Source organism: Geospiza fortis, unplaced genomic scaffold (assembly GCF_000277835.1).
Source record: "Geospiza fortis unplaced genomic scaffold, GeoFor_1.0 scaffold81, whole genome shotgun sequence".
Lineage (NCBI taxonomy): Eukaryota > Metazoa > Chordata > Aves > Passeriformes > Thraupidae > Geospiza > Geospiza fortis.
In genome coordinates, this window is record NW_005054318.1 from 1,096,414 (window position 1) to 1,122,157 (window position 25,744).

General features: G+C 44.2%; 1 protein-coding gene across 1 annotated transcript in view; it reads left to right on the forward strand.

Moving 5' to 3' along the window:
* Positions 1–227: 227 nt before the first annotated feature.
* The window catches only part of HS1BP3 (HCLS1 binding protein 3), a gene marked incomplete at its 5' end in the record, with an annotated part of 49,496 nt that continues 23,979 nt past the window's right edge, over positions 228–25,744 (forward strand). Inside the window, 3 exons of the mRNA XM_031056430.1 lie at positions 228–398; positions 9,615–9,822; positions 11,718–11,940. Coding sequence (XP_030912290.1) covers positions 228–398; positions 9,615–9,822; positions 11,718–11,940 — 602 coding nt within the window. The remainder of the gene's footprint in view (positions 399–9,614; positions 9,823–11,717; positions 11,941–25,744) is intronic.

The window sequence follows — 25,744 nt, forward strand, 5'->3', positions numbered from 1 at the left end:
TCCTGGCATGTTGCCTGCAGTGGCTTATGGCAGGTGCTTTGGGATGGAATATAGGAAACAGGCCATGTCCCAGTTTGTCTTGTTACGGAGTAGGAAGTGTTGGGGGCAGGGTCTGTGTGATGTCCTGCTCCAGTGAGAGCTTTTGCATTGATTTTCTTGGGCTTGCAACTGGGAGAGGAACAGCTAAAAGTCTTTGTGCCAGTGCCTGAACTCTGTGTATTTTCTCCCCTAGGCAAATTCAGAATACGCACACGGGACTGGATTTGTCCGTGCCGGAATACCAGGAAATCCGTGGGAAGATGATGTCTGGCCACGTCGAGTATCACATTGTCGTTGTTACCCGACTGGCTGCCTTCAAATCAGCAAAGCACAAGCCTGAAGATGTGGTTCAGTTTATGGTAAATATTTCATCAGGCCTGTGTTAGTGATCACTTTCTTAACCAGCTTTGATTATTTCTGTCATAATGTAGCAGATGCTTCATCATCAATCCCAGCCTCTCCAGGTCAAGGTCCTTGGTAGGACAACACAGTCTTTACCATTTCTGCAATTCCTATTCCATTATGCATATTCCATTATCCACACAGTAATTGAACTTTTTATTCCAGGAGCTAAAAGTGACAATGGCTGTTGTTGCCTTTGAGGCATTTTTCATCATGGATCAACAAACAGAAACCAATTAAACTTTTTGTAAGTTCTGCTACAAATTAGTTTCTCTAATATATGTATCAGTACTAGACTTTGTAGACAAATGTGAAATAAATACATAGTAGCTTATTTGAATGGGTCTGTTACCTGGACACAGAGTTTCAAATCCTTAGTAAGAGAGGTTTACAAGGAAGTGTCCATATAAAACATTATTTAGCTGGATTGTCTTTTTCACTATACCTGCAGAGTAAAGGTTTGAAAGCATGGCACATGACTTAAAACAGGTGGAATTAACCTCATCTATGGCGTGTGCACATCCACTTAAGCTGTTGCCCCTGGGACTGTCTGTCAAGCTGATGGGAAAAGGTGCATTTAGGGTTTTCCGTTTGATCTTTTTTAGCTGCCTGCTGAAGCACTCCCAAGAAGTGCATTTCTCTGTCCGTTGACCATAAGGGGACCCACCTTGTTGCATGCTGTGACCATCTGCTCTTTTCAGATGTTTTGGCAATAGCTGTAATGTCAGAGTGATGTGAGTGTGTGGTTACCTGGTAGACCATGACCCTGTAGTGTAACTCACACTTCGTAGAAGATAGCTGATAAAAGCCTATTTAAACAGTCTGATTTGCAGATAAATATCTGGCAGTGTTGTAAAGAAATGCTTTACAACAAATGAGATCTCCTGCATTTATTCCACACCTTGTGCTATATATAACCATGGTAAAAGCATCAATGCTGGCATAGGAGTCTGCTCTGTTCACCCTACTCATCCCTGACTGCTTGTTCTTGCTCCTGCAGTGTTTCCTTTTGTGTGCCAGTGTTATGTGGCTATTCCATAACGTCAGCTGAGGAGCTGCTCCTGGCTAAAAATGGGTATTTTGGGGCTTGTTATTCAGTACTGATTTACACCTGTTCCTTGGGCCTCTGACGTGCACAATATGATTATAGTTTCTTTTAGGGCAGCGAAGGGCCAGACAGGGACAGATAAGAGACGGGGATGTGCAGTTGCTTTTTTTCATGCAGCAATGCCTGCTTATATTATGTAATTTTTCCACAAAGCTCTGTGGAAGAAAGAATCTGGCTACACCTGAGGTGTTAAACTGGGCTGTCATCATCTAACTTCATTTTGTATAATTTCAGAACAAGTTTATAAAATCAGCTTGTCTATAAAGAGGAGAGGCAGACATTGTACTGCAGCCCCTCTGCTTGCTGGGATTGTCTGTTCCCATGTCTCTCTGGGAGGATTTTCAGCACTCAGTTGCTCTTCTCAAGTGAAATGAACCTTCCTGATTTCTCCTCTGGTGAGGTCTCCTGACATTTCATTCTTCATGAAGAAGATAACTGGTGGAGCCTGACGAGAATAACATTTATCTCATCAGTTACATTTTTTTCAGCTGACTAAATATGATATATTCTATAGTTTGTTGTGTGAGAGTAATTTAAAACCGTGAGCTGGGAGGTTGAGGATGGATGCTTTACATCGATTCATTCTGATGGGTCTTGTCTGTGGGTATTACTGGAGGGAGCAGAGGGATTCACCTGTCGTAACTTATCTCTCTGTAAGTTGGATATTTTAATCTGAGTCTGTCCGTGCTTATATGGTCAGTGGGGAAGAGGGGAATGATGTGACTCATCCTCTGGAAATGTCTCTCTTCTTTGACCATAAAGGGAAAGTATCTACATTGTAGACAGCTGCAGTGGGGGGCTTCAACTCCAGGCTGAAATGCTTGAGGGTCAGTAGAGTTGCACGCAAATCACTGTGCACTTGGAGGTGCCCTGGGATTTCCTGCCTGGCCTTCAGAAGTCGTGGGTTTCCTATAGATCTTGTGTGGTATTAACCTGCTACACACAAGCCCTTTGGATACCCCAGAGCATCTCAGATAGCATGGGATACCTTTTTCTGGGCAGAGCCGTCTGCAGATGTCTGTGTTTGGTTTTCTAAACTCCCATCCCCATCGGTGCAGTGCAGTTGAAAAGGATGTAGCTGAGCATCTGTGGGGTGGGGAAACCCACTTTGAATGACATAAATGTCTTGCACCATTTGAGAAACCCTAAATTACCGTAGGTGTGTGCACAGGGCTGGCAGGAATGACAGAGGACATAAAGGCATTGGCGCTGCCCTGAAACAGCAAGGAGAATACATACAGCATCCAAGGTGCCACTGGCTGCCTGTGTTCAGGCGAGTTGAGCTTCAGTCACATTTCACCAAAATGTCATTTTACAATGACTGTCATGGGAGCTGAGATACCTCATGCGTGTAGGCAGATGGCTCAACCTTTAGCTAAGTGCCAGTCCTGTGGCTGCTGGGGAAGGTGGGTTGTGCCCAGAGTGTCTGTGCAGTGCCCTGTTCTGCTGGATGCTGGAGCAGCACGAGCAAGAGCTGTGACCCTTCCCCAGAGTTTGCAGTGAAGCGTAAGAGAGGTACCTGAGGAACAGCAGAGAACGAGGCTGCAATGGGCAGCAGATCTAACACATCAAATTTGTATCACAAAGCAGAGTGAGATGAGACATCTGAAGGAGGAAGAAGAAGCTACTATGTGACTCTTCTGGAGCAGAATGGGAGAGGGGACATATTTTTTTGCTTTTTTTGAAACTGTCAAATTGGAGGAAGGAATCAGTGTCACAGCGCTGAGGCGACACGTAGGTTAGAGAAGGCAGGCAGGTGTAGTAGGATTTTCCTTGTCTCTGCATGCTGATTTTCAGATTGTTTTTGTTTTGGCCAGCTGGGGAGCCAGGTCTGTGTTTTGTGGCTCCTCCTTGCCCTGTTGCTCCTGCCCTGCCCTCGGGGCCTGCACCTCGCTCAGCAAGTGCTGGTCAGTGGGACCAGTGGCTCCAGTGGCTCCTCTTTTCCCTGGGAAAGGCTGGTGAGCAAGGCAGAAGCGTCCTCTAAGCTGGCTGTGGTCTCCAGGATCGAATCATAGGATCATTTGGGTGGGAAATGGTCTTTAAGATCCTTGACCCAGCTTTTGACAGATCACCACCTTGTCAACTACGCTGGAGCACCAAGTGCCATGTCCGGATGTTTCTTGAACACCTCCAGGAATGGTAACTCCAGCACTTCCCTGGGTAGTCCATTCCAATGTTTAATGACCATTTCCATGAAGAAATTATTTCTGATGTCCAATCTGGACCTCCCCTGGTGCAGCTTGAGGCTCTGTCCTCTCGTCCTGTCAAGATCGAGTTGTGTTAAGGCCCTATGGCAAAAACCAGATGAACATCAAAAAGAGACTTCAGATCTGACCTGTGAAGCCTTTACTGTGGGTCTAAACAATCCAGAGTGCCCTACTCCCCAGCCTTAACAGGACTATGCAAAATCAGCATCATGACATCTCTAATTAAAATATTTGTGAAGAATTCTTAACAGAATAAGAAATTCACTTCTGTGATGCCACTCTAAATTATTAGAAAGTGGGGGCATTTTTTAATTTTAAAAAAATGCTAATTGTAAAATAGGGCAAATGGGTTTTAGAACTGCACAACCTTAAAGTTATATTTGGTAATTAAAGGAAAAGTCAGTTGCATTTCTTTCAAAGGTCACAATACTCTTGTACTATCGAAAGAGGGAAATTGGTTTTCTCTTTGGTACTGCTACCAAGGTGATATTTAATTATTGCCTGTAGATTTGCCATTTTCTTGATAACAAGAAGAGGCTTTGCTTTTCTTAAAGGCATTTCTTCTAGCCCCACCTTAGCTTTTTTAGCAATTAACTTCTCCCTTCCCAGCCTTATTAAAAACCCACCCAGCCTTTAGTGCCTTCTCTTTGTATCTGCATCCAGTTTGAGTCTTCTGTACAAGTTATTTGTTAGTCAAGTTTTTTCTTTTTCAAAGCTGAACAAATAACTACTGGTGTTTGACAGGCATAGCACAATTTAGGGAGGCATTTACTATAGAACTCCTAAAAATGAGGGAGTGTATGAATACGTGGGTGTGTATTCATTTATGTTTTCATCATTGCATTTTTGCATATGTTGGACTTTTTTTTTTTTTTTTTTTTTGGGGTGGCCTCAAAATCTGTGCATTGGAGTTGCATTTTTCTGACTGTGCAGGTATGTTGTGAAGATAAATTCCTTCACCTTATGGCTTCTGTGATGTGAGAGGAGGGGAAAAAATTCATGCTCAGTGTAGCAATAGGTTCAGGAGCCACTAAGGATTCATGCTGATTAAAAAGAAATATTAGAGTTCTTGCTCTTCTGCTGGGCAAAACAGATGAGGAGAACAGCATGTGGTCATGTAATTAAAATCTACCATAATGCACACCCACGGGGTCACCAAGCATCATTAATTCTGGTATGGCTTGAATTGGGAGTTTCCAAGCAAAAGCTTGGGTTGCGCTGCCTGGGAGAAGGGGTGCTTTTGATTCCTGTACCCAAAGCTAGTGGTTGTTTAAAAGGACAGAGATGCTGGATCTCCCTTTTCTGGCTGTTAAGAAGTGGGCTTTATAAGAAGAAAGTCACTGTAGCCCTGGTTTTCATGACATACTGTAAAATCAATTGTGCTCTTTGTTGGTGTGCTCTGACTGGCAAAGGGCTCAAGTTGGCTCTGAGATCTCCATTTTGTCGAAATCCTTGCAGTAGATATAAAGCATATGAAGACAAGTTTGAGGTCACAAATGAGGCAGTAAAAGGAGCTTTGAAGGGAAAGGAGGCATTAAATAGCATTAATACTGAGTGGGATCAAATTCTGTGCACAACTGTGAGTGCCAGGCTCGTATCCCGCAGCCATTCCGGTGTGTACTTTCCTGTGTGAGGCCCTTGGGAAGAGGGGGGCAAGGCACATGCATGAGATTTGAAGGATTAGTAGCAAGCTTCAGACTTTCACTTTGAACTTCATGGTGGTTTTCTTAACCTTCTAGCTATACTTGATCACATTCAACTTATTTATTTGTTCCCAGTGGGAGAAAAAAAAATTCAACCCATCCGTGTCTGTCTTTTTAAGTTCTGTGTTGGATATTAATTGTTACAGGCAAATAAGGTCTTGACCTGGCAAATGTGCACATGCTTTGCTGTATTTGCATGATTAACTCTTTTGAAGTGAAGCAGATTGAGCCTTTGATACTGTGACTTGACAGAGCTCCTTGAAGTGTGTGCACTCAGGCTCACTTACAGGTGGTGGGGTTTAGCTCCACAGTGTTCACAGAGTTCAGTTAGAGGCATGGAGGGGGAGAGATAACTGCAGGATCAACACCTGGAGGAATTACTGGCAGCAGAAGAAAAATATTTGAATATTAATCAAATCAAACTTTGTTTACTTAATAGGATTGGTAAAATGGGGTTTAGAGCAGTGCTTATTTTCTATCCTGACATTTTGGGCCATAGGATCCATCAAGGATTTTCAAAGGGCTGTAAGTGATAACCAGGAAAGGCAGGATTTAATTTTGTTACATGCTGATACACCTTTCTCCTGGAAGATTGACAGAGGATGTCAAATTGAAAGAGTGCAGAATTGTTGCAGCAGAGCAGTGCTTGCTGACTAGAAAGGTATGAGAATGCTCTGCGTCATGTCTGGGATTTGTATGAAAAAATACACTCTGTGGAACCTGTCTGGCACTTGTGTAAGGCCTCTGTACTGCTGCATCCAGCTCTGGGGTCCCAAGTACAGGAAAGACATGGACCTGTTGGGGCAGATCCAGAGGAAGGGTACATAAGTGGTCATAGAGCTGGGACAGCTCTCAGTGAGGACACCCAGAGAGCCTGTTCAGCCTGGAGAAGGCTCCAGGGTGACACTAGACTCCTTCCAGTACCTGAAGGAGCTGTAAGAAAGCAGGAGAGGGACTGGCTACAAGGGCCTGGAATTGATAAGGGAGGATGGCCTTAAGCTGAAGAAGGGAAAGTTTAGATTAGATGTAAGGAAAAAATTCTTGACTGTGGGATGCTAAGCCACTGGCATATCAAATCATCTTCCAGAGAAGCTGTGGCAGCCCCATCCCTGGAACTGTTCAAGACCAGATTGAATGGGACTCTGAGCAGCCTGGTCCAGGGGAAGGCATCCCTCCCATATTGAACAGGATGATCTTTAGGGTCCCTTCTAACCCAAACCGTTTGGTGATTCTCAGCACACCAGTCTGGGGCTGCTGGGCTCAGCCAGCCATACCACTGCATTTCCAGCACCAATCCCCAGGTAAACCTGGCAGCAGAGCTGAGTGAGGATGTCAAGGAGTCTGTGGCTGCCAGAGCTGGAGGCACAGGGAGAGTGGGTGAGGAGCCTGGCTGGCCGGGGCCAGCACTGGGCTTCGGTAAGTGGGGAATGGTTTTGGCTGGAGGGCAAAACCATTTTTGGACACCTCGCTGGTACAGCAGGGTGTTCTGCAGGGCTAACACCTCTCTGGTACAGCAGGGTGTTCCAGCAGAGGGCATCCCGGCACTGCAGGATATCTATCGGCCGGCACGCTGTGCTGCGGGCTCTGGGAAGCGCATTAGTATGCTTTGGGGACAGTGCTGTCACACTCGGTATTCCGTGTCGCCTGTGCGTTCTCGGCGTTGTTGTTCAAAGCCCACGCAGATCCACAAAGGCGCAATTAGCGACGGGATGCGAGGATGTGCATTTGCTTTAGGTTCAGTGGTGTAATTAGACATAAACTGAGATTTATGAATAATTTACAGACTTTGATAGAGGAGGAATGAAAATTAAGTGGGGAAAGAAATAAGTTTGTGTATCTCAGTTCAGTGTTAGAGTATTTTTAAAAAACTGTTTTGGCATAATCTTGATTGGCTGCTGTCTTGTAATGCTTTCAGAAATTAATTTGGTAGCTATTATTGAAATTAATTAGATGTTAAATGTTTTTCGCAGATCAGACTTAATTTTTTTTCCCTGGTTGAAGGGTAATGATGTTTATTCGTTTGAAAGAGCACCAGTGAATTCCTTACTGCCCTTACATTTGTGCTTACATAGTATGTTTGGGAAGGGCTCAGGCATCCTACCCTGCTCAGAGTGCTACTGGGACCTAGCAAACCAAAAATGTACAGCAGTTCAGAAGCTCTGGAATTGCTTTCCCCTCTCTTTTTGGGGGATCTTTCAGAGGGAAGATTGTGATGTTCTGGAGCATCTCTATTGCCCTCACTTTAGTGCCTGGTTGCTGAATGGCATTTCAGATCCAGCATGTGGAACACAGTGTTACTTACACTTTACCTTTGTTGCTTTCACAAGACAAGTCTAAAATTCTTGGTTTTCATTCTCCTGTCGACTCAGGTTGGGTGTTGTGTTTCATATCTTTGTTACAAAGCTGCTTGCCTTTTGTGCCTGGGCACTGAACCCACAGTGAACATTTGTACGGCTGAAATGCAAATGCTTTTCCAAATCATCTGGCTAGGTTGATAATTACTGCGAAAGGCAGGGAAGCGTGAAGCTGAGGTGGTTATTGCTCTTTGTGTCCACATCTGAATCAGTGAACTGGCTGAGGTGTGCCTGTTACTGCCAGGGCCTGTTCCCTGGCGGGGAGTGCAGCTCACACAGTCTGGCTGCATGCACAGCGTGAAACTTCCTTACCATCTGCAGTGGGCGTCAGTGCCCAAACTGGCTGCTCTGGGGTCTCTCCACTGGGCCAGATGTTGGGCTGAAGAGTTATCTGGGGGCATGGCAGCTGCCCAGAGTGTAGGAACTGTGCCAGACATTGTCAGGTTCCAGCAGATGCTGTAAATGAGGTTTCTAGTAGATGCTCTCAGGTTCCAGTGGCTGGGAATATGCCTGATGCTGTTTAGTTTGCTTGTATAGATGCAGTGCAGAGATTCTGCATTGATCTGTAACTCATTTCTCTTCTGTGCTTTTTGTTAGGTTGACTTTCTTTATCACTGTGTTGGTGGGAGAACTCTGCATTACTCCATTCCAAGATGTGGTACTTGAGTCTCTCCTTCTTCTATATCCATCTCAGTATGTGCAGTACTGCACATATTGCAGTGTTAATTGGGATTCACTCCTCTAGAGTTCAGCAAAACATGTTACAGGAAGATGAGAGCTGGACCCTAAGAGAGTATCTGTGCCCTATGCACTCCACTAGCACTGTTTTTGGGGTATTTTTTTATCTCTGTATTAATTGAAACAGTTTGGTAGATTATGGATCCATGGAGGGCCTTGACGCATATATTATCTGTATAACACCACAGAACAGGGAAGCCACCCTCATTGCATCTGTAACATCACTTAGAGATAGTGTTTCGTTTGTGTGTGGGTTTTGTGTATTGGTTTAAGGTACTGAGTTCAATACTTAATGTGGCATACAAGCCACACCTTTTCTAACCAACATTCCCATAGCTATTGCTTTCCTTGTAATATCTTGAGCTTTATTTCTCCTCAGGCTTCCTGTCTTTGTCCACAGAAGGACTGACTCCATGCACTGTTGGCATCTTCTCCCTGTATGAGAACCTTTTAGGCCATGGCCAAGTTGTTGATTTTTATTTTCTCATGGATGAACTGAATAGTCAGGGGTCAGCTGAGGTCTTTGCCCTTAGGTTTTTGTGTCATGTGCTCTTCAGGACAGAAAACGTGACAGTTTTTTAGGCCTAAGCAGCCAAAGGGCACTGAAGCCACCAGGAGTGAGGAGTGGGACAGTGGTGCAAAGACATGGGCAGCTTTCTCCACCATGTACCTACCAGGCAGGGCTTTTCTTCCCTCCTGTCTCTCAGGACTGGGCATCACTTTTAGTGGACAAGGATTCCTGCTGTCAGAAAAGTATCTGCAGCAGTCACCTTCCCAGTATTTCATTAGCTGATGAGTCAGACAAATGGATTCTGGCAATGAACTTTAATTCCATTAAGCAGTGGATTTTTAATAACAGAATTAGAAGACTAGCAACAATGCTTGAGGATTCACTGGGTACATAACAGGCTTGCATATGACTTTGCTAGATCATATGTAAAGCTCCTTGCTAATACATGGTCTTCCACTTCCACAGTTAATGTTTCACAGCACTTCACTGCTGCTTTGCTACTCCTGTCTCACCTGTAAAGAAATGAACCCAGGCAACACATTTTCATTGCAGGTTTCCAAGAAGTACAGCGAGATCGAGGAGCTCTACCAGAGACTGACAGCACGATATCCACAGGTCTCTCTGCCACTCCTGCCTAGAAAAGTTCTCTTTGTGGGGGAATCTGACATCTCTGAGCGAAGAGCTATGTTCAATGACATCATGAAATTCATCTCCAAAGATGAGGATCTAGCAACGAGTCCTGAGTTACTGGAATTTTTAGGTAACTAAAAGATGTGAGTGTCCCCTCTCCCAGGAATGTGCTTTGTGGAAGTGTTAAGTTCTTGACTTGGGCAGCCAAAAACTAGAGAGTGCCAGAATAAAGGCTGTCCCTGAAAATATCCGCATGTGCATTTACAGAGCTGCACAGTCATGTTTGCTAGTGTTTCTCCCTCCTCTCAGTGGACACCTGCCTCATTTAGAGATGTTGATAGGTACCTCCAAAGCAAGCATTGTGCTAGCCTGTCCCTGATTTCCTGCTGTACTTCAGAACATGTGAGTTTAGAAGGCTGAGTAGTCATATGTTGTCAGTGACGAGATGGACCCTAAAGGGACAGTGCAGGGTCTCCCTTACTGAGCAACTCTTCCATGTTTTGTCTGATTTTCCTGCAAATTATTGACTCTGAGAAAGATTTAAATGGAAGACAAATTCTTTATTAGTTAAACACATTCTCTGCCTAGATTTTTTTTCTTTTTTGTTAATTTTAATTTTTTTTCTTAGGTTACCTTAGCCTTATGTCCAGCTCTTGTTGTCTTGTCTGATTCTTACAGTTCCTTTCTTATGTCCCTTGGACATAGCAGGGAGTTACTGAATGAGTGGAACAAATGAGTTCTCTGTTTTTAATTCAGCTGAGGGCAGCTGAGCAAGGAATACTCCAGCCTGGTGCTGTGCAGGATTCTTACTGGAGGGTTACTTTTAAGTAACTGAAGTTGCAAGAAGCTAACAAGTGTAAACAGCCCATTTTGCAGAAGTGTCAGGTGTGGCCAGATTAGTTCTGTGAAACTGGGAGCTTCCTAAAGTCAAAGGGGGCAAAATCCAGGTAGTAAGGTTTTTGTTTGCTTTTTTTCCCTGGGCAATATTCTCTTGAAAGCAGATCCCTTGCACAAAGAATTCAGAATTCATGTTGAGTGATCTTTGCTTGCTGGTTAACCTAACCATGGTGCACATCTGTAGCTAAACTAGACTGGACTCCATTCTGTGGGTAGATTGGGTGCAAGTAATTTGAAATCAGAATTTGCCTTAGAATAATGTCAGTCTTACCCTGATTTGGCAGATGCAGACATGAAAAGCTAGGTGAGATGAGTCTCCCATGCCATGCTGCTCCAATAGTCAAAATGGTGTAGCCATGAATTTTATTCATCACAGTTTTCAGCAGCCTTTTTTTTTTTATTTGGTCTCATGATTTTAAACTGCTTCCCTGAACATTCAGAAACTCACCAACAAGGAACCCTTTTCTCGTCATTCTTCTGCCCTTTGCATGTAACAAGTATGGTGAGAAGACTTAGTTTTATTTTTCAATTGGCTGAATTTGCTGAGCTGGATGCATCTTGCATACTGAAGGGTGTTAGAACTTCAGGCTTCATTTTTCACTATAAACTGAAGAGCTGCTGTAGAAACATGCTGTCCAATGCTCTAATTTTAACCCAAGTTAATTAAAATGTATCAGAAAGAGGATTTTATCTCTACTAGCTATGTGAAAGTTAGCTACCTACATCTGTGCCGAGTATTTACAGTGTCTCTGTAGCCAGTAGACACTTCAAAGAGAAACTCTCATGACTTCATTTGGATGGGATTAATCACCACGTGGAAATTCTGTTGTTCCTGTTGACTGTAGAAGGAACAAAAATAAGCAGATTTGACATGTGCTGCTGTGTCTCAGATAAAGTTCATTTCCTCTATCTTTCTCTACTTAACTACTTTGAATCAGTAAACACATCAGACACATCATGACACATAGTGAATAAAGGGAACAGTGGGAGTGTTTTGAAAGAGTTTGACAAAAGCTGATCATGTCCTTCATTCCTCAAACAAAACTCTCAGCAACAAGTGCAAGGTATAAAAAACCTGTAGTTTTTATCTTGTATAGTCAGTTTTGCCTCCATTACTATGTTTTGCAGGAACAAAATCTTCCAGTGCTGTTGACTTCAAGGGTAAAAACATGCCTGATGACAGGGAGAAAGAAGATGAAGAAAATGAGACATTGGATTTTTTCAAAGAAGAGAAGACACCTGACTTAATCTCACAGCTTTTATCAGTGGAAGATGCCAAAAAAGGGGAAAAAAAAGAAGGGGAAGATGAGGAAGAAGAAGAAGAAATTTTAGACCCTCTTGGTATAATCAGGTATGGCTAAAATCCTGTAAATTAGGTATTTAGACTTCAGCCTTTCTGAATAAGGCTGTTGTCTGTCACTGTCCCCACATTGCTAAATTTCACAGAGGAGGAGGGGCCTCTGCAGTTCATGAGTGAGGTGCTTTGATAGAGGGAAGAGACTTGGTAGTGCCTTTTCAGTGCATTCCTCAAGACATTGAAGTGATAGTGACATGATGAGTGCCTTGGTAGCAGTCCCAGCTACAGGAGGTATTTTGCTGGGCGCTGCAGGGCTCCACCACAAAGCATCAGTCCTCCAGAATCAGTGGATGTGCCTTCTGGAGTACACAAGACACTCTGATTACAGTGTCTGGAACTGCTTTTGAGCTGACTTGTGGCTTTTCTTTCCTTTTTCCTTTGTCTGAAGGTGTCACATGCTAAATGCCACTAAGGCATATGCAGTAACAGTTTGAGAAACAGTAATTGGGGCAAAGCTTCCTGATACTGGTATCTGTGTGTCCAGTAATTTTCAGCCAGTTAATTTCTGCACTTCAAGATGGAATTTCTCACTGAATTTCAAACTGATTTCTTAACTACTAAAGTCTGGAAGCAAGTTAAGTTTTTCTGTGCTGGGACCATAATTATCAACTACTTTGTAGGGTGTCTCAGGCTTTAGATGTACAAGTGAAGGAGGTGTAGCTGTTCTTAATCTTCAGTAAGCACTGACTGACCCAGCTGGATGGTTCCAGCCACCCAGAGTCCCAGCCACTACTGAGTGTTGTCTTGGATCTAGACTGTGCTTTCAAAATGCTTCTGCATAGCAGTAGGCAGTAACTGAGAGTAACAAGCCAGACCCCTCTCTTGGTGTTTCCCATTAAATCATTTCTGGGGGATCATTCACTCTAGGTCTAAGCTGGAGTCTCCTACACTAAATTTGGTCAAATAAGATGAATAATACTGGAAGCACTATTTGAACTTTCCTCCTGCTATTACAATCATGTAATTGTGGATGCCCAGATATTGTCCTTTTTACTTGAAGTATTTAATCCTTTAAATCAGAAAAGATTCACCAGAAAAACATTAACTATTACTCTTTTGATAAAATGTGCTGAATTACTCAGCATAAAAATTATTCTTTTGTTTAAGGAGAGTTTAAAAATTTCAATAACTATTTACAACAAGAGATTAGATAAAGCAATACTTCCCACAAAATGGTCCTTAGTTTGTATTTTTACAAAAGCAGCTGTCCTTTTTTGGATAGGAAAATGATCTATTGGGTTAGCAAATGCAATGTTATATTTTCCAACTTATAACAAATAGAAGCTGTAAAAAGCTTGTTATGCCAAAACAAGCAAGAAGTTTGCTTTTCTTCTCTGCACAGCTTGACATAGCATTTGAAAATCTTGATTATTTTGGTCTTCTAATGCACTGAAGGATGACAAGACCTGGTATTTAATCCTTATTTAGTTTATTGCTTCCATTCCTTCCAAGTACACAATTCTTACTGAATCAAAATAACTTCATTTATATAAGAAGTATGGTCTTCACTGGGACAGAGCTGCAGCTCTGCAGCAGCAGTTATGCAGTCAGATGTTTTTCACTCTAAAGCAGTGGCTGGCTATCTATAAAAGACATCTCCATATCTGTTTATTACTGTTTCTGTGATTCTCACATGTACAGTGTTGGGGCAGAAACATGAAAGTGGAGACAAGAATTCTGAGGTGGATTTTTCATTGTCTCTGTTCTTCCTGTGCTTCCATGGAAGTTATTTTCAGCTCACATCAATGGAGATCAGATTGTACATCAGCACTGTATCCCAGCTCTGTGCCTTCTAGTAAGAGGTGTCTAGGTGAGAGGCCCAAGGCAGGAGCTTAGTGGTCAGTGGATAGGCAGTTCTCAGGGGACATGTTAGGGTGTCTTCTATGCCTGTTAAAATGTTTGGTGCTTGCATGCTTTGAAAAGGGAGCTGAAGCCCCACAGCTTTAGTGCTTCACATGTGCTTGAAGTTACTTTGGCATGGGAATGAATAAACAGGAGGTGAAGCAGATAGGTAAATGTGTTTAGTAGTAAATTGTCCCCTAGTGCCTAGTGAATTCAGGTTTAAAAGGAAAAAAATATCCATGTTCCTTTCCTCTCTGAAAAACCTTTGGAAAGCAGTAGAGTCAGCACTGAAACAAGCCAGTCCATTTTGTGAAGTAGTGCTGTCCAGAGTGCTTTGAGCAGCAGAGCTCCAACCTAAATTGAATCATGTGTTTGGCATAATCTTCCAGGTTTTTTGCTTTCTGGATGAGGATGAAACTGCTCCAGTAGCACTGGCCTCCATATGCTGTCAGCATGCTTCATTTGGTAACAACTTCTCCTCCTGGGCCAGAAGGCTGTGAGTTGGATTTGGCCCAGCACTGCTGCTGTGCTGCTTAACCACCCAATAGCCAGTTAAATATCAGGCCTTAGGGGTAAAATGCTAAGCTAGGGCCTTTTTTTTCCCTCTTTTTGTATTGCTGGTGTTCATCCAGGTGGAAGCTCATAATGGGCTGGTTCCTTTTGCCTGGAAGAGACATCCCAGTGGTGCTGATTGTCTGCCTTGCTTTCAGGGCTGTGTCTGAGTTGCTCTTTGATGTCAGGTGGGCACACTCACTTCCCAGTTCAGCTCCTCATCTTTTGTGGGTAATTAATGATGATCTACAAACTTTGTGTTTGTCTTTTGTATGGTTCTTATGCCTCAAAGCTTTCTCTCTGTGTTAGCAGGGTGATTCTGGGATTCTTAACAACAGAAAAACTTGGGGTTTTGCTGTCCAAACAAAGAGCGTGTCAAAAACAATAGATATTTCTGATTAAGTTTTCATCTTTTAACATGCCTCCTTCTTTATATTTTTTTACCCCAGAAACCTGGTTCTTCCTAGAATAAAAGGTGCTCAGTATTAACTTATATTTGTGGGATGCAGTGTTGAAATTCATTGAAATATGTTTTCTTCTCTTCACCCTCTGCGTTTCTTGATAGTTTAGAGCATTGGTGTTCCAGTGTATTGTCACCAATTACTCTGCAAGTTTTCCTGGACATTTGTAGAAATCTTTTTAGCTTTGGACAGAATATACAGGTCCTGTAGGAAAAATCACTCCTAATACAGAGTAAGGCTATCCTTTGATATCAGCTATGCATAAGGGAATGAATTATAGTATACTCACTTTTGTAGCAGTGGCACACTTACAGCTCTATTTCACTCTTCTTAGCACTTTAAGTATACAGTGACTTTTAAGTCATTGTAAAGCTCTCATAGCATTTTTTTAAAGGTGCATCTTTTGGGTTTGGGGGTTTTTTTCATTTTTTTTTCTCTTGAGCCAAAATCACTATAATATTCCTTTGTTAAAATGTTTTATTTCCCTGATAAGTAGGAAATCAGATACATAATTAACTCCCCATTGTAGGGACAATATTAGGTGTATTGACTTAGCTTTGTCACCACTATTTGTCACTCTTCTTTAAATCCATAGAGCTCACCATTTGCAGATACATATTTTTAAATCATTAGTAGGCTACCATGGTGCTTTGGTATTGGAGTTTTTAAAGGTGCAGTATTTTTTAAAAATGTTTTAAAGGATTTTCCTCATATATTGCAAAATAATATCATGTGGCTAGTCTCAGTTGCAGGGAGTTCTCCAACTGGCATGCCTTTAGGAATGAAAGAAACAAGAGCAATGGATCTGAAAGAGGCTAATAGCTCTGAAGGACAAGGCCTGGAAGAGAAGCACAAGTTGGTTGAACTATTCACCTGAACTTGATGGTACTGTTGAAAATTCTGCAATGGAAAAAGGTGTGATTTGCCAGTGGTTTGAAGGGAGATTGGCAGGGAGTGAGGGGAGCTGTGTGCAGCAGGGATCCAGAGCAGCAGCAGTGCTGAGCCAGGGCTGACTGGGCAGTGTCTGGCTGTGGCTGTACCATGACATTCTCTGTCCTCTCAGTGAGGTTGGCTGTGTCCAGCATGCAAGTGCCTGCTGGCCTGGGCTGCCTCCTGGGCTGTGATTGGGATGGTTTAGGAGAAGGCAGGTTGTCCCAAGCCAGGGGGGTACTAAGGGCTGTTCTAACAGCTTGAATTGTTGAACTGAGCTCCTGTGCTCAGGCCCAGTCTGTGAAGGAATTACTCAAAAAAACAGTATGGTCCCTGTTTTTCTACCCACAGAGCTTTCTGCCTGCTGCCATCTTTGCTCCACTCTGCCCTCAAGCTACCCTAGGGTTTGGCTTTCTGTAGAGAAGTCAGGCATCCAGTTTGGATGCTTAATCCAGGCAAGATCAAGTTCACATTTCCAGGTATTCTTCTTAAAGCTAATTAAAAACACATCACAGCAGCTGAATTGGGTTTTGTCTTCTTCCTCTGTGGGTGAAATACAGAGTTCCACTGTTTATATTTTGAAGCCAAGAGCTTTAGCATCCCTCTCCTCCCACTCTGTAGTCACAACAACTGAATTTAGTACTTCAGACAGCAGCTGATTAAAATGACTGTGAACCAGCTCCTCTGAACAAAGCAGCAGCAATTCTGCAAAAGGAGTGTGGCTGCCTCATGGGTTAAAACATGCAGCAGCCCTTTCAGTGCATGCATTTCTTCAGCTGCAATTACCTCCTGAGGTAATATTTGTTCACCACTTTGGGAGAACCCACCTTTTCCTGAGCTTTTTTCCTGTCTTCATCAGCTCTCTGCTGCCTCTCCTCCTCACAGCGTTCCTCCCTTCCGTCCTTTTTCCTTTGCCTCCCTAAATCTTTCAGTGACAGCATGTATTTCCCCAGGCATAGGTTTTTCCTGGCAAACTGCACAGAGGTGAGTATTCCCTAGGCAAGAGTTGTTCTGTCTCTTCATGGCTCCTGGAGAGTTTCTGTCTTGACTCTGTGCCTTTACTATTGTTTCAGAGGATTTCCTTATGACTTCTCCTCATCCAAATTTGTGCCTCTCCTGAGGAATACAGACACATGGGTAGGTGGAAGCTTTGCATCTGTTGTGTTTAAACACAGATACAGCTGAGTCCTGACAATAGTTAGGAAGGGACGGGGCTGCTGAGGGCTGACCTTTTGGGTGTCTTCTGCCAGGGTTTTTTTTAAGTCTTTGTAGCTGGTTGTTGCTGGGGTCAAGCTCAAGCACCTCCAGTGCCAGAGGTTTGCTGTTGCTGGGTTTAGTTAGTAAGGAGATTATTAAGGCACTCAGTGCTTTTCCTGGCTGCAGATGAAGTAGGTGATGGCTTGGAGCAGCAGATTAGCAGGGAATGAGCCACCAGGAGCCAGCCCTGGCCTTGCCAGAGCCTGTAGAGCCAGGCAGGCTGCAGGAGGAGGGTAGGTTGGCGCACAAGCCAGCAGTTGTTTCTGGATTGTATCCTAGAGTTTTGTGTTTCCCAGCCCCTTAGTGGCAGTCAGGCTAGAGCTGGACTCCTGAGTTGTTGATCCCAGTGCTCCCTTTCCTTTCCTCTTCCCTGTTGTGGCAGAAGAGCTGAGAACAGCCTCAGCCTTCTGTCTTTGGGGAAGAAATGAGTGGCAACATTTGATCTTGCTTCCTCTGCCAGAAACCTTGGGCAGCTGAGAATGGCTGATGGAGAGGCAGAAATCAGCTTAAGGGGAATCCTGCATTCAGCATCTTTCCAAGTGGTTTTATTGATGGAGTGCCCAGAGCTATAATAGGTGAGGGCAGTGTACTTGCTCATGGATTTTCCCCTCCAAGGAAGAAAATTTCTGCAGGCTGGAGTGGTGTTGTAGCACAGCTGCTGTGTGCTGGACAGATGGTCTGGAGCAAACTTGTCAAAATGCGTGTTCAGCTGCTGTGCCTTCTGGTCCTTGGCTGACAGGGTTGTATTGCTGCCACTCCTCAGGCATCCTGCTCCTCAGCCACTCACAAATTCACAGCTGCCCGTTGGTCCAGCCATGTATGTGTTTGCTTCCTCTCTGAATCCAGTAGGATTTATACACAGCATAAAAACAACTTGTCTGTTTGTCCTGGTCAGCTAAAAGAGAGTGAAGGTGTCAAAACATCAAAGACTGAAGATACAGGTTATTTTTTCTTTAACAGAATTCAGATAGTTAAAACAATGAATGGGAAAATAGAGCTTTGTTTTCCTAGCAGTGTGTGTATCTGTGCTCACAGCTCTGAGGCCTTCAGAGATTTAAACAGGCAAATCTCTATTTTCTGTCAGTTGTTGAGTCACAAGCTTAGGTTGCAAGGCATGCTTGACCATCACTTTGCCAAGTGACACAAGTATTTGTCACAATTCCAATCCAGCTGCTGTCAGATTGGCAGCTCACAACATCCCAGTAAACAACCCTGTTGGTCTTCTACTGACAGATGAAATTTTTCTGAAAACCAAAGATAATAGTCTGGTATAGTGTTCTCTCCATCAAAGAGAAAAGGAGAAAAGGGAGCAAAAATTCTGTATTACCTACCCAGTTAGAAGATAAACCTGCCTCACTTTTCATAAATTGTCTGGTCTCAACCTTTTTTAGGGGCAACCTTGTAGCCTCTCCTTGGATTGTTTTAACTGAGTGTCTAGGGAGTAAAGCAGGTTGGCAGGGATGCTCTCCTTGCAGGAATTCTGTCCCTTCATTTATCTCCTGAATATTTTTGTTTTTATAGGTGCTTTGTGAGTGGTGTTTCCTATGCAGAGGGCTTTCCTTTCTTTTCTGCCACCAATCTCATCTCCTGAGAACAGCTTCCAATGTGTTTCCTTACTGAAAATCGTGCTGTGCCCCCACAAATAGGAGGTTGAGGGTGATTGAAAGAAAACAGTGGAAAATGAAACCATGTTTAACTGCTGGATCTCACAGAATCATCTATATTAATTCTGTTTAAAGTCTTCTGAGTGGCAGAAACGTGTTCTTTTGAGATAACTCTACCAAGGTTTGTGTGGCTCCGAGTGGTGGAACTGAGACCCTTTCCTAGCTGTACTTCCCAGCCAGGGAAATCAAGCTGAATATGTGAAGGACTTGGCCCTCTTTTCTCATGGCTTTCTTTGGGAGGGCAGACTGAATGGAATTATGCTCAGGAAAACTGAGATTTTTGGGTACTCCTGGACTTGTAGTTGACATATATTCTATCTATAAGCACTCCTTCAGGAGAGTATATTGCAGAGGTGGTTGCTGCTGTATCTGCGCCTGGCAATCAGAAAGAACTGTACCTTGGGATCAGAGCTAGGGCACTCACACTGCCACAGAGGTTGGGAGTGGACACACAAGTCACAGCTCTAAAGTTGGCTGCTCTGTGTTTTCTTTTCTTTTGGAAATTGTCATTTCCCTGACCTAAAGAAAAGTTGTGTGAGTCCTCCCTGTGCCAGCATTGTCCTTATCTGCATTCATATTTCCCCGTCTAGTGTTGGATTTTTGGTCCCATGAGATTATGCAGTCATTATTTCCCCAGGTTTTTAAGCAATTGCCTGGCTTAAAGTTCAGTGATGAGTTTCTGTCATGACTGGCTTGAGTGATTCCAGTACATCCACAGCTGGAACATGAGAATCCTCTGGGAAAGAGTTTAAGTAATTATTTTAATGTGCTTCATTTTCTTTCTGATTAGAACACTGAATATACTTTAATGGGTTTTATAAATAGTTAATTTGTGTTTATGCCATCATCCTAAGCCCAAAGGGCTGAAAATAGCTCTCTAGTCTGTGTAGTGTTACAGCTGTGTACCATCCAGTGGTGCTTCCAAGCAGAACACAAATGTAACTTCACCTGGGGTAAAATGCATCAAGGACTTAATTGCTTCATGCAACACTGCATTGCAGCACCATGAATGAGGAACACTTAATTCAACTGGAAATGCAGAGAGAATTGCACCCATGTAAATGCAAATACCCAGCTTGGAATTTGACCAGATTGCCAAGTATATTCTCTCTTTTTAATAAAAAATTTCACAGGACTTTTTCACAGGATGTACTAAAGGAATAAAACTTAACATGCACTTTTCTGGATACAGAAGAACTGTAGAGCCAAGTAATATCAGGGAACTGGAATGAAATGCCATTGCCACTAGCTGGTACCAGCTTTCAAATAATTCCCATAGTCCTCTGAGTGAACTCCTGGCTTTTGGTTTCCCCCTCCTGTTTGGCAGGACGTGCAGGCATTTGTGGCAGAGCTGGGCAGCACTGAGGGTGAGCAGGAGCTGCTGTGAGCTGCTCTGCAGGCATATCCAGCAAGTCCTCATTTAACTGAGAAAGAGAGAAGGCAGGAGATCTTTAGAGAGGCTACAGCCTAAATTTATGACTGCACAGAATCAAAAGTGTCCTTTTTTTTACTTCTTCTTTGGAAGAGGATTGAACATGACATAATTGGGCAGATCTAAACATGTTTTGTTTCATGGACTTTACAATAATAGGATGACTCAAGTCCTTAATTAGAATAAAAAAGCATTACCTCATCGATGAGCCTGCTCCTTTCACCAAGGCAGGGGAAATCTTTAATCAACACATGCAGGGAACTGCTCATAGATGAGACAGACTGCTAATGAGGGATGGATTCAGAGCTGCTCTACTGCTTTACTGTGCACTGAAGAAGCTCTCTGTGGGGTGAATGTGAGCTTAGTTTAAGTCGAGATGGGAGACTTGTTTTTCCTTTCATCTGATGCTGTCAGGTTCCTAATTCAGCAGACTTAATAAAAGCATTGTTCATTTTCCCCATGGACCTGCTGCAGACATTTCTGTCTTCATTTCAAAGGATCAAAGAATCAGCTTTTGGAAAACCATTTTTGAAAGCAATCTGTAAAACTTTGCCAAAAATGCATGATTTACCTATATAACTATAGGTTGGTACTAATTAACACACCTGGGGATCATATCTTTTACTGCTGCCCCTTGCAGCATTTGGCCAGGTCTGGAATCATCTGAAGTGTCAATTAAAAAGGAATGGCCCTAAGGACAGATGCATCTGGGGTGCAGCAGCTCTTCATTCTGCACTAGAATTTCTTGGGTCATATCACAGTACTTAAAAGTTAGATTTCTCCATTATCCCTTTAGTAAAATGAATAAAACTGATTTTGTAGATGTGTCTGGGGAAAACTTTCCCTTTGCACAGAAGTATGGTATTCAGATAGTTGTTAATGACATTGTTGTTGAAGCAAAGAAATGCTTTCCATTACCTTCTGTACATTTTGGGTAAGAGTCAAACCCTTTCTTTCCATATTGCCTGATACGCCCAGTCATGTCCAGATCATAGAGGAAGTAAGATTCATTATGAAAGTGAAATACACAGCTGTGGTAGGTGGTTTAACTGTGGCTAAACTAGTAAATAAAAGCAGACAGGAACTGTAGGGTTGCTTTTGCCAGCTAGAATAAAGTAGCTTCTGTCCAACAGTTGAATCCTTCCGCTCCCTAGAGCAAACTGGCCATGTCCAAAATGGGAAGGGCCCTAAGCTTGTACTGATCCCTAAGCTTTGTCCAGCCATCATTTGGGAAAGCAGTAATTGGCCTGGGCCAAATTCATGCTGGGGAGCATGCTAAAAACTCACAAGGCAGTTACTGTGCACCATTATCCCAGCCCATGCACCCACCACATTTATTTGCTGTTGTTGGCCTTTTGTTGCCCTCAGGGCAGCCTGAGGAATGTGCATTTTTAGAAATGAGGATTGGAGCTGTTGGGGCACTGTAAGGAGGTGCCGGGCAGTACTGAGTGTATGACTGGCACCTGAGGATGCCCCCTGCCATGAACCCCCAGGTTCTGGCTGCTGGCTTCTCTCAGCTGTCACTCTCTTGGGTGGTGGCACAGCTCAGGAACTGGCCTGGAGCTGGATAGGTGCAGCCTGCCTCTGTGGGGCTGTAACAGAGTTCAGCCCTGTGGGTGTGAGCTGTGGTGTATCACATGGCTTGGAAAGGTTCTTGATTTTGATTTTCACTAGTATAGATTATTTTCTGAGGTCTGCTCTCTGAACCACAATTTTCTGTAATAACTGCTCTTTATTTGTCACAATACACAAATGGATTGGAGTGGCTTGAATGGAAGACTTCTAAGCTTCTCTGGTCTTTGCTTTATTGCTTTTTGTCTGTAATAGCATCTGAGACATACTTGATGGCATCATGAAACACAAAACACAGTGTCATGCCCTCAAAACCATCTTTTAGAATCACTGGGTTGGAAGAGACCTTCAAGATCATCGGGTCCAACCCCATGCCCTAACACCTCAACTAAGCCATGGCACTGAGTGCCACATCCAGTCTTTTTAAACACATCCAGGGATGGTGACTCCACCAACTCTCTGGGCAGAGCATTCCAGTACTTGATCACTCTTTCAGTAAAAAACTTTTTCCTAAGATCCAACCTGTATTTCCCTAGATGCAACTTAAAACTGTGTCCTCTGGTTCTGTTAGTTACTGCCTGGAGAAAGAGACCAACCCCACCTGACTACAGCCACCTTTCAGGGAGTTGTAGAGAGTGATAAGGACACCTCTGAGTCTCCCTTTCTCCAGGCTAAACAAAGCCAGCTCCCTCAGTCATTCATTACAGGGTTTGTGTTCCAAGACCCTCTTCAGCCTCATTGCCTCCTCTGGACACATTCAAGCATCTCAATGTCCTTCCCATGCTGAGGGGCCAGAACTGGACACAGCACTCAAGGTGTGGCCTCACCAGTGCTGAGTACAGGAGAAGAATGACCTCCCTGCTCCTGCTGGCCACACTGTTCCTGACACAGGCCTGGATGTCCTCGGCCTTCTTGGCCACCAGGGCACACTGCTGGCTCATGTTCAGCTGTCTGTCACCAGTATCCCCAGGTCCCTTTCTGTTAGGGCACTGTCCAGCCATACTGTCCCCAGCCTATAACATTGCAAGGGTTTTTTGTGGTCAAAATGCAGGACTCAGCACTTGGATTTATGAAACTTCATCTTGTTGGACTCTGCCCATCCATCCAACCATTCCAGGCATCTCTGCAGAGCCCTCCTACCTTCCAACAGATGGAGACATGACCCCAGCTTAGTGTCTTCTGCAAATTTACTAATGATAGACTCAATCCCCTCATCCATGTCATCAGTAAAGACATTAAACAGAGCTGGTCCCAGCACAGACCCCTGAGGGACACCCCTGGTGACTGACCCCAGCTGGGTGCAGCATCTTTCACCACCACCCTCTGGGCCTGGCCATCCAGCCAGTTCCTAACGCAGCACAGAGTGCTCCTGTCCAAGGCCGTGGGCTGCAGCTTTTCCAGGAGTGTGCTGTGGGAGACAGTGTCAATGGCCCTGCTGAAGTCCAAACAGACAACATCCACAACCTTTCCCATATCCACCAGGCAGGTCTGATGGTCATAAAAGGAGATCAGGTTGGTCAAACACAACCTGCCCCTCCTAAAACCCCTGCTGGCTGGGTCTGATACTCTGGCCGTCCTGGAAGTTCTGTGTGATGATACTCAATATAAACTCTTTCATTACCTTACTGGGTACTGAGGTCAGGCTAACTGGCCTATAATTACCAGGATCCACTTTCCCAACCTCTTTGTGAATGGGCATCACATTGGCCAGCTTCCAGTCATCTGGAACCTCACCAGTGAGCCAGGACTGCTGGTAAATGATGGAGAGCAGCTTCACAAGCTCATCTGCCAGCTCCCTCATTTCTCTGGGATGGATCCCATTTGGTCCCATGGATTTATGAATATCCAAGCATCTCAGAAATTCTCTGACAGCCTCCTCCTGGATAACAGGGGGACCATTCTGCTTCCTGACACCATCTGCCAACCCAGGAGGACAGCTGTCCTGAGGACAAGCCATCTTCCCACTAAAAACTGAGGCAAAGAAGGCGTTAAGCACTTCCACCTTCTTTTCATCTGCAGTTACTAAGTTCCCTCCCACATCCAGTAGAGAACAAAGGTTGGTCTCACCCTTCCTTTTGCCATTAATATATTTGTAAAAACATCTTTTATTATCCTTTACAAATGTTGCTAAATTAAGTTCGAACTGATCTTTGACCTCCCTATTTTTTTTCCTACATGCTCTAGCAACTCCCTTAAATACTTCCTGAGAGACCTGACCCTCCTTCCAAAGATTATACACCTTTTTTATTCCTAACTTCCTCCAAAACCTCATTGCCCATCCAGACTGGACATTTGCCTCGTCAGCTCATCTTTTGGCACACTCTGTGCCCTCAAGATTGCTGTTTTGAAGCTTGTCCACTTTTCCTGAACTCCTTTGTTTTTAAGGGCTGCTTCCCAAGGAACTCTCTGAATAAATCTCCTAAATAGGCCAAAGTCAGCCCTCCAGAAGTCCAATGTAAAAGTCTTATTGATGTTCCTCCTGATTTCACCAAATATCAAGAACTCTTTAATTTCATGATCACTCTGCCCCAAGTGGCCTCCAACCACCACATCTCCCACCAGCCCATCTCTATTTGCAAACAGCAGATCTAACATAGTCCCTCCCCTGGTGGGCTCACTCACCAGCTGTGACAAAAAGTTGTCCTCCACACATTCTTAAGAACTTCCTAGACTGCCTCTTTTCTGCTGTGTGAAGTTCCCAGCAGATGTCTGGTAGGTTAAAGTCGCCTACAAGAGCAAGGGCTGGTGATCCTGAAACATTCTCCAGCTGCTTGTAGAATAAGTTGTCCACCTCTTCTTCCTGGCTGGATGGATGCTAGCAGACTCCCAGTAGGGTGTCAGGCTTGTTGGCCTTCCCTCTAACTCTTACCCACAGGTATTCAACATCAGTTTCAATACCCATGGCATCAAAAGCTTCCCTAATATAAGGGCCACCCCTCCACCTCTTCCCCATTTCCGGTCTCTTCTGAAGAGCTTGTAGCCATCCAGTGCAGCACTCCAGCCATGCGAGTCATCCCACCACGTTTCTGTGATGGCAATTACATCGTAGCTTTGCTGCTGCACCATGGCCTCCAGCCCCTCTTGTTTGTTGGCCATGCTGTGCACATTGGTGTACATGCACCTCAGCTGGGCTGCTGATATCACTCCTGACTCAGGCTTACCACCCTTGGGCCTGCTTCCAGACAGCCCAGCTGCATCCCCTTCCCCCTTCAAACTTAGTTCAAAGCCCTCTCAATGAGTTCCACCTGTTCATGAGCTAAAATCCTTCTGCCCTTAAGAGAGAGAAGGGGCCCATCCAGTTCCAGCAGGTCAGGTGCTGTAAAAGTGGCCCCATGATCAAAGAACCCAAAATTCTGCTGATGACACCAACCCTTGGGCCACTTGTTGAGAATCTGGCTTCTCCTATTCCTTTCATCCTTTTTCTCTGCCACCAAAGGGAGTGAGCAGAACACTATCTGTGCTCCTGCCCTGTCAACCACTTGACCCAGTGCCCTAAAGTCCATTTTAATTGCCCTGACATGCCTCTTTTCAATCCCATCACTGCCAGCCTGGAGTATCAGCAGTAGGTAATAATCAGAAGGCTCAATCAGCCCAGGGAGTCTCTCAGTGATTTCCTGTACCTGGGCCCTAGAGAGGCACCAGACCTCTCTGTGGGATGAGTCCAGTCAATGGGTCATGGGGCCCTCTGTTCCCCTCAGAAGGGAGTCACCCACCATGATTATCCTTCTTTTCTTTTGGGGTCAGAGGAGGTGATCTGTCTGACAGATTAAGCATAATTGGGAGGCTCACTGGGCAGATCATTTTCTTCTACATCATCTGGCTGACCCTCTAGATTCAGGCCCCCATACCTATTCTGAAGTGGCACCTCAATAGGTGGTGGGGGTTGGGAGGAATTTTTAATACCTCCCCGAGTAGGGACCCATTTCCACTCCCCTTCATCCACCAGGTGTGTCTTCCTATTGCCTGACAGTGGGAGGCATGGGAGTCCTCTGACTCCTGGTGGGCCTCCCTCAAGGATGGAAGGGCAGAACCCCACCAATCTGTTTCCTTTCACTTTCCCTGATACTCCTTTGTCTTTCAACTTCCTC